The sequence below is a fragment of the Nicotiana tomentosiformis genome, chromosome 8 (assembly GCF_000390325.3).
Source record: "Nicotiana tomentosiformis chromosome 8, ASM39032v3, whole genome shotgun sequence".
Classification (NCBI taxonomy): Eukaryota; Viridiplantae; Streptophyta; class Magnoliopsida; order Solanales; family Solanaceae; genus Nicotiana; species Nicotiana tomentosiformis.
Window position 1 is genome coordinate 83,283,472 of NC_090819.1, and position 15,127 is coordinate 83,298,598.

At 41.2% G+C, this 15,127-nt stretch overlaps 1 protein-coding gene across 1 annotated transcript; it reads left to right on the forward strand.

Annotated features, from left to right (window-relative positions):
* The first annotated feature begins 8,044 nt into the window (after positions 1–8,044).
* Positions 8,045–9,043, forward strand: LOC138897738 (uncharacterized). The gene has a single exon (XM_070183749.1). The coding sequence runs from the start codon at positions 8,045–8,047 to the stop codon at positions 9,041–9,043; it is 999 nt and encodes a 332-aa protein (XP_070039850.1).
* Positions 9,044–15,127: the final 6,084 nt, after the last annotated feature.

Sequence of the window (15,127 nt, forward strand, 5' to 3'; positions counted from 1 at the left end):
GAATGTGATAACACCTCACCCGGTTCAATGCCTGTTGTACTTCATTGAAAAAGCATGGAGCATCCACCTCGTTTATTTTTGCCTGCTCTTCTTTAGTTACCAGGAACCGGAGGTAGCTAGCCACCCTGACAGGGGCGGAAAGAACCCGGGCATCCTCCGGGACGGTGATAATCACTTATCACTTCCGGCCAAGATCTGTGCTCGGAGCGGGGAGCCGATTGATCAACTTCGGGTTCGATTTTGACCCACCGACCTCCGAGGATGGACTTTTCCTCGGCACCTCCAAGTCGCCCAACCCGGTAAAGTCTTCCAGAGTGGATAAGTCTACACCATCAAAGAAATATCGGAGGGGATCGTCTGCTCCATGAACCCCTTCATTGGATTGCTCCTTCGTCGCCCGGGCTTCATCGAACATAAGCTCTTTGAACGAGGACGATCCCGAAATATCTATAACATCGGGCGGGGAGGAACTGGCATCTCGAGGATTCTCGACCCTCACCCCTGCGCCAGCCTCGTGCACTTGAGGGGGATTTGCCTCCGTCATCCCCTCCCCCTCCCCCCCCCGGCTGTCACCTACTCCTCAAGGACAGACAACTTGTGGGCCACAAAATTTATGTCCTCCTCGGGCTCGTCCCTGAGCCGATAAAGTGAGCCCGAGTCAGGAACTAGGGAGCTAGAGCTTTCCTTTGACATTCGAACCAACCTTCTCCTTGGTTTCTTTTTCTCCGAGCTTGGGGAACTCGGGGCCGTATTCCTTTTATTCTCTCCTGCTGTGGCTCCGGGCTGCCCAGAAGCAGAAGAATCAGTGGGCAAGTCCTCGTCCCTGACCGGAGGCCTAAGCTCGGCGGTCTTAGTCAAACCCGCAAAAAGGAAATAAAAGAAATAAGAATGTGATGCTAGAATAAGAAGTCTATCATAACTTATTCGGGAAAGAGATCTTACCATAGGAACGGGCCTCCCAACGGCCCTTCGATAGTTTGTGCAACGAGCGCTCGGAGTAGGGAATCTGTGAAACAGTGCCTTCGATCCACTCCTTTATCCGTGGGATAACATTTGGGACTCGAGCAACAGCTGCACTGCCATGAATACCAATAAGGAAGAGGGAGATAAATATGAAATCAACATTCAAAGTAAAGTTGCACTTACATGATGCATTCCAATTTTTGGGGAAAGGCCTATATTTGGATGGAATCAAGTCCGAGGTCCTCACCAGGACAAAGCATCCCTTCCAGCCTCGATCCTGATCTTCATCGATGCTTAAGAATGGGGCTTTACTAGCCTGGCGCACGAGCTTTATCAGTCCCCCTCGAAAGATTCGGGGACTATACAGACGGAATAGATAATCCACGATGAGCCGACAGGAGTCGATCTTTTTCACAAAAAATGGAAGGAGGATTACGATCCTCCACAACGATGGGTGGATCTAACTGAGGCATACCTCATACCTATTACAGAAGTCTATAATGACCGGGTCCATCGAGCCTAGTAAGAAGGGATAAATGTAACCACTTAGGTATACCTCAACATGGGTAGTAATGGCCTCCTCGGAGTCGGGGACAACTATGTCCTTGTCAGCCTAATTGCAGTCCATTCGGACCGCATGGAGGTCATCTTTGGTGATTGATCAAATGTATCTCGATGCCTCCTCACACCGACCCTGCACCGAGGAAGGTTTCTCAACCTTGAAGTCGTCAACAACCGAACAACCCCGGGAATGAACATTTTCAAGGGAGGTTCATGAGCCGGTTCATCGGTAGCAACGTTAGCGACAGACCTCCCGAGGTCAACCAATTTTGACAGTCGGTTGGGAGATAGAAGCGACCTTTTGGGGAACAGATTTGTAGGTTTTGGCCATTGTTATCTGCAAAAACTTGGAAAAGATAGAAAAAGGGTGAAAGCTAAAAGCTCAGATGTGTTGGCTTGAGTAGAGGATGAGTAAAAATTTTGCAACATTCTGAGAAATCTTGAGTAACGAAGGTAAGAATATTGAGAGATAAAAGAAGATTGTAATATCTTAAAGGATCGAGGGTAGAAGTTTGGACGTAAAGTGGAAAATGAACGAATGAGGGGTTATTTATAGGGTTTCCACGACGTTTCGCATCCAGGGGCAACCAACCGACAGCTGACATACATTTGTGGTCATTATCACGTGACTGACAAGACGTTTCAGTATCTTTGTCATTTTATGTCACAACGTGTTGAACAAGAGATTGAAGAACTCATGTCGTTCCTCGTCGTTTCCGTAAAACATACTCTCCAAGAAATGAGGGAACTATCTGTATAGGGGTAAAACCTAACCCATAAGCCAGCCCGATTCCCTATAAAATAAATCAAGTAAGGAACGCGATGACAAGGAAATGAAATCGAGGTAAGGGACACCGAGTCCGGCATCAGGGGGAACGACGCCCGCCCTCGAATATATCGAGGCCATGACCCCGGATCGGTCAAAATCTCAAAAGACTTTGTAGAGCATTATTTGGCAATCGAACACGATTAACAGAAGGCTGTGATATCCGTGATCAACCAGGTATCACGATGCAGATCTCAGCACGTATCGACGGAAATCCAGTAATCAGTTAAACGGGAGATTTTTACCTTTTATAGAATTGTACTTAGGGTAAAACTCCCCTACTATATAAAGGGGAGTCTAATTATTCATCGGAGATATTGTAACACGCATCCCAAAGCAATATACTATTATTTTCACTGTTATTCTCAGCTCTTATTCTCGTTTATCAGTGCTAGTCATTGTGAATCCGGATTGAGGGTGGATATTTCATAAAGGCAGGAATCATCCTCCTCGCGTGGTTTGACTTACTATATCTATATTTGTTTAATCTAACGCAATTTATCGTTTGTATCGAATTAATCCACGTATCCTTAAAACCACTTATAAATTTAATTGTTACCCATTTTTTAGGGTAAACAGTTTGGCGCCCACCATGGAGCTGAGGATAATAGTGGCAATTTGATACAAATTTCCATAACACACCCTATTTTACACTTGTTCTTTCAATTGTCTTCAATTTCAGATAGAAGTTCAAAATGTTGAACTCCCAATCTGTACCTTTAAACGTGGATGCTGAGTCCAGTCACCATAGAGAGAACAACAATATGATACCCAATAACGAGGTGCCCCCCTGTAGATCCCAACAGAGTTCCGGTCGCGGACCAGATCGATGCTAACTCACATGTGGTCGTCAATGCGAATCTGCATATCGATCCTGAGAACAGCGTCCGTGGGGGAGTCCGATCGACAGCCCAAAATACACACAGCGGTGAAGGAGGTGAGATCAACTTACGAGTGATCTTCAAAATGTTACAGGCCCAACAGGCAGCGATAGACCGACTGCAGAATCAAAGCTACGCCCCCAGCAGAATTAAGCCCGAGCCGTCCCAGGAAATTACTCGTAAAAATGAACCAATTAGGAGAGGCCAAGTGAAGCTGAACCTGGGACTAACCCCGAGATCATAAAAATGCTCGAGAAACTGACAAAACAGGTAGAAATGGGAGAAAAGAAAATTGAAGCCAATGACAAAAAAGTGGAAACCTACAATTCCAGGGTCGACCAAATCCCAGGAGCGCCACCATTATTGAAGGGACTGGATTCCAAGAAGTTTGTTCAAAAACCTTTTCCTCTAAGCGCAGCTCCAAAGACAATCCTGAAGAAGTTCCGTATGCCCGAGATTCCTAAGTACAACGGATCAACCGACCCAAATGAGAATGTGACCTCTTACACATGCGCCATCAAAGGGAACGACTTAGAGGATGATGAGATCGAGTGTGTCCTACAGAAAATATTTGGGGAAACTTTGTCAAAGGGAGCTATGATATGGTATCACAACTTATCCCTTAATTCTATTGACTCTTTCGCTATGCTTGCAGACTCCTTCGTGAAAGCACACGCTGGGGCCATCAAGGTCGATACTAGGAAGTCAGACCTTTTCAAAGGGAAACAGAGAGATAATGAGATGCTCAGGGAATTCGTGTCCCGGTTTCAAATGGAACGAATGGACCTACCTCTAGTCGCAGATGATTGGGCCGTTCAGGGCTTCACCCAAGGACTCAATACTCGAAACTCAGTGGCTTCACAACAGTTGAAACAAAATCTGGTAGAATATCTGGTTGTAACTTGGTCCGACGTACATAACCGGTATCAATCAAAAATTAGGGTCGAAGTCGACCAGCTTGGGGCCCCTACCGAGTCCATTTATCCCGTCAGAGCAATCGACAGACCCAAGAGAGACATTGATCGTGAACCAAGATCAAATAGGGATCGGTATCAACCATACATTGATCAGTTAAACGGGAGATTTTTACCTTTTATAAAATTGTACTTATGGTAAAACTCCCCTACTATATAAAGGGGAGTATAATTATTCATCGGCGACATTGTAACACGCAACCCAAAGAAATATACTATTATTTTCACTGTTATTCTCAACTCTTATTCTCGTTTATTAGTGCTAGTCATTATGAATCCGGATCGAGGGTGGATATTTCATCAAGGCTGAAATCATCCTCCTCGCGTGGTTTGACTTACTATATCTCTATTTGTTTAATCTAACATAATTTATTATTTGTATCGAATTAATTCATGTATCCTTAAAACCACTTATAAATTTAATTGTTATTTATTTTTTAGGGTAAACAATTATATTTGATTTCGTCCTTGAGAATGTGAATATACGAACGTTAAGATTATGAGAGTTTCTTCGTATGAAGTTAGTCATACCTATAAAATATTGTCCATGAGGGAGAGATTAGTTTTTTTTGGTGATTATTCAAACTTTTCATATTTATATTGTGTTTAATTGTCCATGTTCCGAAATTTTTATAGTAGTTAAAATTGTAATGGAATATATAAAGCCCTAAAATATTAGGATTTCTCACATTATTCAAATAGGGAAAGATTTAATAACTAAAATTTTAGTTGAATTTAAACTTCTAAATATTAAGAAGAGAATTAAATGACTATTTTGTTCAGCGTGAACTCTATTTTAAAGGGGTAAAAAAGGCAAACGATATTTCGCTAAGGGCGTTCTTGCTTTTAATATAGTATACATAGATAGATACAAATATAGATAGATATAGATAGATAGATTAAGAATTAAATGTGTTTAACCAAATATTAGGAGGACCACAATCAAATTTGTGAATATTTCAAAGAGTAAAAGCGTAAATTTCCAAAAGAGGAAAGTCAAGATAAATATGCAGGAAAGTAATAAAACCATGTGTTATGGTAACCATATAGATTCGAAATTAGAGACACATCTATATACATATTAAAGGAATAAAGTTTGCATTATGGTTAATCCAAGTGGCTAGCTATTACGAAGTCACATGGAAAACCAAGAATAAAGAGATGATTAATTAATGAAATCAAAATGGAAACAAATTAATTCAAATTTTGATTTACATTCTCACACATACCTTTCTTCCCTTTAATAATCAATGGAAAGAAGGAGGAAAAATAGTTAATGCAAGTAATCTTTAATCCAAATCCACGACTTTTCTTAAGTAGTTCAAATCAAGTTTTACACTGTAAAATAAATATAAATAATATATTAAATTGAAAGATAAGTGATGTTGGGAATATTTCTATATGATTTAATGTTACTTTACTCATGTTTTAACCGTATTTTTGTGCTATTTGATGTTAGAAATGCCCAACATGTATTAATTATTGATTTTATGAATAATTTAGTTATGTGTGATGATTTAGGATATTTGAAGTGCAAAAATATGAAGCAAATGTGCTCCAGCTATAGGAGAAAAGGGTGGATGTGTCGCATCCAACCTAGAAAAAAGTGTATTTAGTGTATCCTTGGCAGTGAAGTCGGGAGAAGGCATCCACCTTAGCATCCGTACCTAGGCACAGTCGGGATGAAGGAACACAGGGTGTATGCGAGGCATCCACCCCAGCATGTGATGCTGAGAAGTTGAAGCTGAGTCGGAATAGGAGAAGGAAAACTTTGGCCCACGACTTTTGTATGCAATATATAAGACAAAACTCCTCTTTTAGGTCATCTAACACACGGGGAAGCGAAGAAAAGCCATCACAAAGTTTGGAAACCACGAAATTCGTCTTGAGTTCTTACTTTTTCCTTTTTTTATTGATTTTTATGTATTCTTGGGAATTACTTGATATTCCTACCATGAGCATGCGTTGCTAAACTCGTTAGTTCTGAGGTCATGGGTGCTACATGAATGTTGACGTTTGAAGTTTGAATTGACGAGTTTGATTTTATCATATTGGGTTATTTATTTAATCATGTTCTTAATTGTTTTGCTGTGTAGCTAACAGTGAAATACTATTTACGAATCTAGAGTTGAACTCGAAAGTGAGAATTCTAGATTGCATATATGATTAAATAGAGCAAGTTCTTCAACCCGGGAATTGGGGAACGGATTCACAATTAGGATAGAAATATACCTAATTGTCTTGCTTGAATAGAAATATAGGTATTACGTTAACTTGAATAGGCGAGTAAGAACTCGACATATTCTTACGAGTAACATTAACTCTGTCAATCAACAAACCAGATAAATCAATTAGTCAGTTTCAACCGAGAACGCAACACGATTGTTAGCGAGCCTATGACCCTGGAATATCCTCTCCTACTGATTTTTATCCGAAATTGCCTACGTGTTTTAGGCTATCTTTAGTTTATTTAATTGCTTGGTAGTTTCTTCGGTTGTTAATTAATTACTTACACATTTTGAGTAAAAACTCTCTTGAATAGATAATTTGTTTGAGTTTGAATCAGTCACTCGAAAGTTAATCATAAGTCTCTGTGGGAACGATACTCTACTCACTACTTTATTACTTGACGACCACGTATACTTGCGTATGTATTTGGTCATAACAAGTTTTTGGCGTGGTTGCGGGGGACTTAGAAATAGCTACTTGTCTGAGTTAAGCTTTTGTTAGTTATTAGTTCAAGTTTTAATTTTTAGTTTGCTTTTTTGTGTCAACGCATGCTCTTCTCTTGATTGCGGAGGAGTAGAATCGTGAACAACATCCTTCCTCTTGATCCTTAAATAGAACGAACACTTCACAGAGTAAGGAGGGAAGTCGAAGCTAGAACGAGAACAAAAAGAGAGCGGGACATTGTAGTTCAACCACAACCACTAGAGATGGCAGGTAATGAAAAGCGACCGGTGATAGAAGCCGCAAGGCCCAATCTTACTAATATGACTCACGCTATTATGAATCCTGATATCACGGGTCATTTTGAACTAAAATAGTATATGTTCCAGCTGATTCAGTCTACAGGGCAATATTTTGTTCTATCTCATGAAGACCCACAACGGAATATTCAAAACTTCCTGGAAATTAAGGATACTTACAATTATCCGAACATTTCCAAGGATTACGTCAGGCTAACATTATTCCCCTTTTCACTGTTGGGGGAAGCCAAAGAATGGTTGCAAAAGGAGCCAGCGAACTCGATCCACACTTGGGATAATCTAGCATGAAAATTCTTAATCAAGTTTTTTTCCACTAAAAAGACAAAGTCGATGAGGAGTCAGATTCTTGGGTTCCAACAACGGGATGGTGAGACTCTTCGTCAAGCTTGGGAAAGATACAAGAAGCTACTCAGAGACTGCCCACATCATTGTCAGACTGATGAGGTATTGGGTCACACTTTCGTTGATGGGTTAGACGAGATGTCAAAGATGAATCTTGACTCAACTTGTGTGGGTAGTTGCATGGCAAGGCCGTATAGTGAAATCCAGCTCCTGCTAAACAATTTCACTACTAATGATAATAATTGGCAAGGAGACGGGTAATCACGAATAGCACTCAAACAAAATGCAGCATGTGTAATTGAGCTTGATGATTTCTCATCTGTGAGAGCAGATATAGCAAAATTAGCAAATCAGATGAATAGAATGACAATGCACCAAACGCAATATATGTAACATGTGCAACAGATGTCGACTTGATGGGAGTTATGTGGTGAAGGTCAGACGAGTGACATATGTCCCATGAATCCTTAATCCATCTATTATGTGGGACAACAGAGCAGAGGTCCGATGAATCAATATGCACAATATGGGAACACTTACAACCCAAATTGGAAGAATCACCCTAAATTCTCCTGGGATGGAAATCAGGTGAATCAGAATCAGTATAGGCTCCAAGAAAATTACAGTCAACCTCAGAAGCCACCCCAGCAAGTCGAAGAGACTATGAATGACCAATTGAAGAAGTTATTTCTTGACAATCGACAACTCAGGACCAATTTCAGAAATCTTGAGAGACAAGTTGGGCAGTTAGCGTCAAATAAAAATACTAGGCCTGCGGGGGCTCTTCCCAGTGATACAGAGAAGAACCCTCAAGTTAATGCGGTCACACTCAGAAATGGGAGGGGATTAGAAGAAGCTCCAAAGAAGAGAAGAGATAAGCCTACACCCGAGGGGGAGTTGATTCCTAAGGCAACACCCGAGTCAAAGAAAGATGATGCAAGTTCAGAGCTAGTGAGTGCTGCAAGGCCACCACCACCTTTCCCCCAAAGGTTACAGAAGAAGAATGATGATCGCATGTTTAACAAATTTATCTCTATGTTGAGCCAGGTTCAACTAAATATTCCATTGGTGGATGTACTTCACGAAATTCCAAAATATGCTAAGTACATCAAAGATATAGTGGCTCACAAGAGGAGATTGACTAAATTTGAGACAGTCGCACTTACTGAGGAGTGCACTTCGAGGGTCCAAAATAAGCTTCCTCAAAAGCTTAAGGACCCTGGTAGCTTCACCATCCCTGTGTGTATTGGTAATATTGATGTAGGTTGTGCTCTTTGTGATTTGGGGGCAAGCATAAATCTGATGCCTTTGTCCTTGTTCAAGCAATTGGGTCTGGTAGCTCCAAGACCAACCACTGTGATGTTGCAACTATATGATAGATCCATAGCTTACCCTGAATGGGTGATTGAATATGTATTACTACAAATTGGGAAATTCATCTTCCCAACGGACTTCATTATCGTAGATTATGAGGCTGATGAACAAGTTCCAATCATATTGGGATGACCTCTTTTAGCTACAGGTGATGTAATTATTAAAGTGATAGAGGGAAAATAATTATGAGGGTGGACAACGAGGAAGCAGTTTTCAATGCCTACGAGGCAATTCAACTTCCATGTGATTATGAGGAGCTCTCTATTATATCAGTTGTGGAGGCAGATGAGAAACTGATAGATCAGAGTGTATATCTAGATGATTCTCTAGATAAATCACTCATGTTGTTTGATATCTTGGAGATCGATGACAAGGTTGAGGAGATGATACATAGACTAGATGCATCATATGTCAACATTCAAGGATTAAACACCTTTGAGCCCTTAAATAGGCCAGAGTAGGCCTCCACCAAAGCCTTCAATTGAAAAGGCTCCGAAATTGGAACTTAAACCCTTGACCCCTCACCTTCAATATGCTTATTTTGGTGGTTCTGACACTCTACCTGTTATTGTTTCCTCTAACTTGTCTAAATTGCAGGAAGAAAAGTTGTTAAGAGTGCTGCGTGAGCACAAGCGAGCCATTGGGTGGACGATGTCTAACATTAAAGGCATTAGTCCAACATTCTGCATGTATAAAATCCTCATGGAGAACGGACAAAAGCCAAGTGTAGAGCACCAATGCTGCCTAAATCCAATCATGAATGAGGTGGTAAGAAAAGAAGTGATTAAGTGGCTCGATGCAGGTATTGTATTTCCAATCTCTGATAGCAAATAGGTAAGCCATGTTCAATGTGTGCCTATAAAAGGGGGGATAACTGTAGTGGTTAATGAAAATAATGAGTTGATTTCCACAAGAACTGTGACAGGGTGGAGAATTTTCATAGATTATAGAAAATTAAACAATGCCACCAGTAAGGACCACTTCCCCTACCCTTTATTGACCAAATGCTTGATAGACTAGCTGGACAGGAATACTATTGTTTCATGGATGGCTACTCAGGGTATATTCAGATTGCTATATCCCTAGAGGACCAAGAGAAGACCACATTTACGTGTGCCTATGGCACGTATTCATTCAAGAGAATGCCATTTGGTCTCTGTAATTCACATGCGACTTTTCAAAGGCGTATGATGGCTATTTTTACTGACATGGTTGAAAGATTTGTAGAAGTGTTCATAGATGATTTTTCTGTATTTGGGTGTTCTTTTGATAATTGTTTAATGAACCTTGATAAAGTGCTTGCTAGGTATGAAGAGACCAACTTGGTGCTAAACTGGGAGAAATGCTATTTCATGGTACGAGAAGGTATTGTCCTGGGGCACAAGGTGTCAAAAATGGTCTTCATGTGGACAAGGCAAAGGTGGAGGCGATTGAAAATTTCCCCCCACCAATATCCGTTAAGGGCATTCGAAGTTTCTTGGTCCGTGCAGGTTTTATCGTCGTTTCATTAAAGATTTTTCAAAAATTTCTTCTCCTTTGTGCAGGCTTCTTGAGAAAGATATCCCCTTCAAATTTGATGATGCTTGTCTGAAAGAATTTGAGGAGCTGAAGAAACGATTGGTGACTGTGCTAATTATCATTTCCCTTACTGGGCACAGCCATTGAGTTGATGTGCGATGCGAGTGATGTTACAATAGGATCTATTTTGGGGCAAAGGAGGGATAAAGTTTTTCACTCCATTTACTACGTGATCAAAACTCTGAATCCAACCTAGATGAACTACACCATTACTAAAAAAGAGTTACTTGTAGTGGTGTGTGAATTTGACAAGTTCAGATCTTATCTAGTGGGAACCAAAGTCATCGTCTACACCGATCACTCAGCTATAAGGTATCTTATTGAAAAGAGAGACGTCAAGCCGAAACTGATTCGTTGGATCCTCCTTTTGTAAGAATTTGACTTGGAGATCCGATATCGAAAAAGAACAGAGTATCAAGTGGCTGATCACGTGTCCAGATTAGAAAATCGGAACCATGTGGCTGAGGGAGGTTCTATTAAGGAAACATTTCCAGATGAGCAATTATTAGCAATCACCTCGAGTGAAGCCCTATGGTATGCAGACTACGTGGATTTTATTGAAAATGGGGTGATGCCACCGGAATTTACACCTGATAATAGAAGAAGATTTCTACATGATGTGAGGCTCTACTTGTGGGATGAGCCATTCCTGTATAAGCAGTGCGCAGATCAGTTAGTATGAAAGTGTGTTCCTGAAAAGGAGATGAATGGAATATTGCATGACCGTCACGCCTCTCCTTTTAGAGGTCATCACAGTGGGGATAGAAACGCCCACAAAGTGCTGCAATCACGTTTTTATTGGCCAAAATTATTTAAGGATGCACACGCCTTTGTTAAACAGTGTGACAGGTGCCAAAGAACCGGAACAATCACGAAGAAACACGGGATGCCTTTGCAAAATATTATGGCAGTAGAGATCTTTCATGTTTGGGGGATTGATTTCATGGGACCGTTCCCATACTCTAATGGTCACAGATATATCTTGTTGGCAGTCGACTATGTGTCTAAGTGGGTGGAGGCCATTGCTCTTCCTACTAATGACACAAACGTAGTGGTAAACTTTGTGAAAAAGTACATCTTCACATGCTTTGGGACTCCAAGGGTGCTGATAAGTGACAGAGGAACTCACTTCTGTAACAAGTTGTTGAACAACGTTCTAATAAAGTATGGAGTTAAGCACAAGGTTGCCACCGCCTATCACCCCCAAACTAGTGGTCAAGTGGAAGTGTCAAATAGAGAGGTGAAGCAAATTTTGGAGAAAATGGTTAGTGGAAATAGGAAGGACTAGGCCGTAAATCTTGACGACGCATTATGAGCGTATTGAACTGCATACAAGACTCCCATTGGAACATCACCGTATAAGTTGGTTTATGACAAGGGGTGACCCTTGCCCGTCGAGCTTGAACACAAAGCCTATTGGGCGATTAAAAAGTTAAATATGGATATGGACTTAGCCGGCGAGAAGAGGTTGTTATAGCCCAATGAGCTTGATGAATTACGATTACACACATACGAAAATACCAAATTGTATAAAGAAAATACCAAGAGGTGGCATGATAAGCACATCCAACATCGCGAGTTTGAGCCAGGTTAAGAATTTCTCTTGTTTAATTTGAGGTTGAAGCTTTTCCCCGAAAAGATAAAATCTCGATGGGCAGGTCCTTTTGAAGTGGTTAGTGTGAAGCCTCATGGAGCAATGGAATTGCGTGATACGAGTTCAAGTGCTACATTTTTGGTAAATGGGCAGAGAGTAAAACATTATTGGGGTGGTATCATTGCACGTCACAAGACCTCGATGGGCTTGGCCGATGCTTGAAAAACGTGTTGCGTCATACCGCGACATTAAATCAGGCGTTTCTTGGGAGGCAACCCAAACATTTTGTTTTGTTTTTCGTAGTTTACTAATTTTCCCCGTTTGTTTTGTATTTTTGATTTTTTTAGGAGTTCCTTAATTTTTTATTTTGTAGGAGTTAATTCTTATATGTATTTATCGAAAGGAAAAAAAAGTCCTCCAGGTATGGGAAAACAGGGTGGATGCATCCCCCTCAACACGAAATATTGACAGGCTAATTACTCAAGGCAGTGAAGTCTGCCCATAGTACTCACAGCCGTATCTGTGAAAGTTTAAAGAAATTAGCTGGGACGCGTTGCGTCCAAGCTCTCACACAACAGGTAAGTGTTATATTTTTATTACACTTCACACACCTTAAAACCCCAAATCCTTCTCCCACTCGTTTCCTCTCAAACCAAACAAGCTTCCACGCACACCTCTTCTCACTCCTGCTGCTCGTTTTCATCGGTGCTCAGGTATGTACTTCCTCAGTTCCTCCTTCTCTCACTTCTCATCTCTTCTTCTTCCTATAAGGCGGTATAATCCCATCTCCAATTCCCTTAGGTTAGGTTTAATCCTAGTGATCTTCCCCCATGAAACTAATAAGGGAACCTGGAATATTTTGCGGCTTCTCTTCCTGCCTCTGATTGGTTGTTGATGTTTGATGATGACAAACTATAATTCCCGTAATATAAACAATTTTGGAAGGGTAATGAGCATGCTTGTCAGTGAGAAGTAAAGAGTCACTCACAGTGCACCCCACATGTTTGATAATTGCATGTGAGGTAAATTTAGGCACCGGTAAAGTTCGAGTAACTGAGCGACACTAGCATACGCTAGAGAATAAGTGTGGGGTTGTTTGAGTTAATGTGTACAACTGTGTTAGAGTGTAAGAGCTATGGGTTCTCACCACTCTTTCACCTTTCGTTTTGGGGGTATCTGATGGTCGTTAGGCTTCCGAGCGACCAAGTTCCGGGCTGAAATAAATGCAATTAAAGTGCTCAACTGCTTGTATTATGATGTACATGGTTCCTACAGTTGCATTATGTGTACTCTTTGCATAGTGGTGTATTTTGAGATTAAATGTAGGGTCACGAGAAGTTTACGATGATACTGCTGAGTAAAGTCCAAGTGAGTTGTGTTATGTAATTGAAGAGGTTTTGCGTAACAAAAATGCTTCATATCTGATACTTCACTGTTTTGAGAACTAAATGGAGACCTCTTTGTTATTCAGGTACATAGGTTCACAATGGAGGCAACAAGCAAAATACCGAAGCAACAAGAACAAGATAATGACAAGCAACCACCTAAAAACCTACTGGAAAGGCAACAGGTGCTCCAAACCCATCAAGCAAAAGAGAGCGGACTGAGAAAGCAAAGGCACCGCCGACTAGGTAGTTAATTGATCAATCGGAGCAAGAAGAAGAGGAACCATTAGTGATGAGGACTGTAAAAAGGGGTACCACAAAAACATCAGCAAATCTACCAAGCAAGGGGATAGACTTCAGAGAACCTGTGCCACACCAGACCAAATCCACAAAGCAGGTTTATCAAAAAGATAAAGGGAAGCACAAGGCTACCTCAAACTCTGAGTCCGAGTCTGATTCGGAATATGAGCTCCCAAATGTCAACATGAGCGACGAAGATGAGGGTGAACCAATTGTCCGAGCTGCTTAGGAGAAGAATTTTGTTAGTGAAAAAGCATTCTGAGCTTATGAGAAAATCCTGGATTTAAAGAACTATATTCCAAAAAAGTCAATCAACATTGGAGCACTGAAGAAAAATTATCCAGATCTTCTGAAATCAATTCGAGAGGTGCAACAATTGGGACCTATCTTGAAGGGCCACGGCAAGGCCAACCTAACTATTGTTAGAGAGCTTTACGCCAATTGGCGTCACTTGCAGGGCAACATTGTGAGAGTACGAGGGGTGGATATCAATGTCTCAGCTGAAGCTCAGAACAAGTTCTTAAGGGTGCCACACACACCAATGGACATGTATGACTCCATATGTAAAGATCCTGATTACTCACATGTTCAGTTCGTCCTATGCCATAACAGGAAAGATGCAAATTGGAAGCATGGAAGTGTAGAGTACTATTCTCTGGCCAAGGAGTTCATGAGTGCAGTAGCATGTGTGGTTCTGAATTTCATATGCATTTGCCTGATGTCGTGCCAACACAAAACTAATGTCCCTCAATATCGAGCAATAGTGTTATATGATTTATTAGAGGGGATCCCGCTCAACTTGGGACCCATCATGCACGACCAGATGCAGCGCACCAGGATGAACTATAAGTGGAGGTTGTTCTATGTGAATACCTTATCGACTTACTTGACGGAGATGGGAGTGATGTGGGACAAGGAGAATGATGACATCAAGGCTAAATCTCCAGGACCATATGATGTTACTCATGTACTAGAGTTGAACAAGGGGAGGGCTTCTAAGTTCACCATTCAACAATTATTTGAGCAGATGAGAGCTGATATGCAAGAGAATAGAACTGAGTTAATCGCGACTTGTGCAGAGTTGAGTGCCACTAGAAGTGAGTTGATTCAAACTCGTACAGATCTAAGTTGAGTCCAGGCTGAGTAGGCTACGATGATGAGGGAGGTATCACTACTCCTTCATGCTTTTGTCCAACGTATAAATATAGATATTTCACAGTTTCTTGCATCATCCGCTGTTGGACCATCCACTTCTGCTCCTCCTGTAGTCCCGGGGTCTCCATCCACCATGACTACTGAGACCTCCATGTCGCATGCTATAGACTCAGCTCCACCTGGTGATGATAGGACTGTGACCGA

Excerpts from the sequence above, each read along its gene's own strand:
- LOC138897738 (XM_070183749.1), top strand. The coding sequence starts at position 8,045 with ATGAATCAATATGCACAATATGGGAACACTTACAACCCAAATTGGAAG.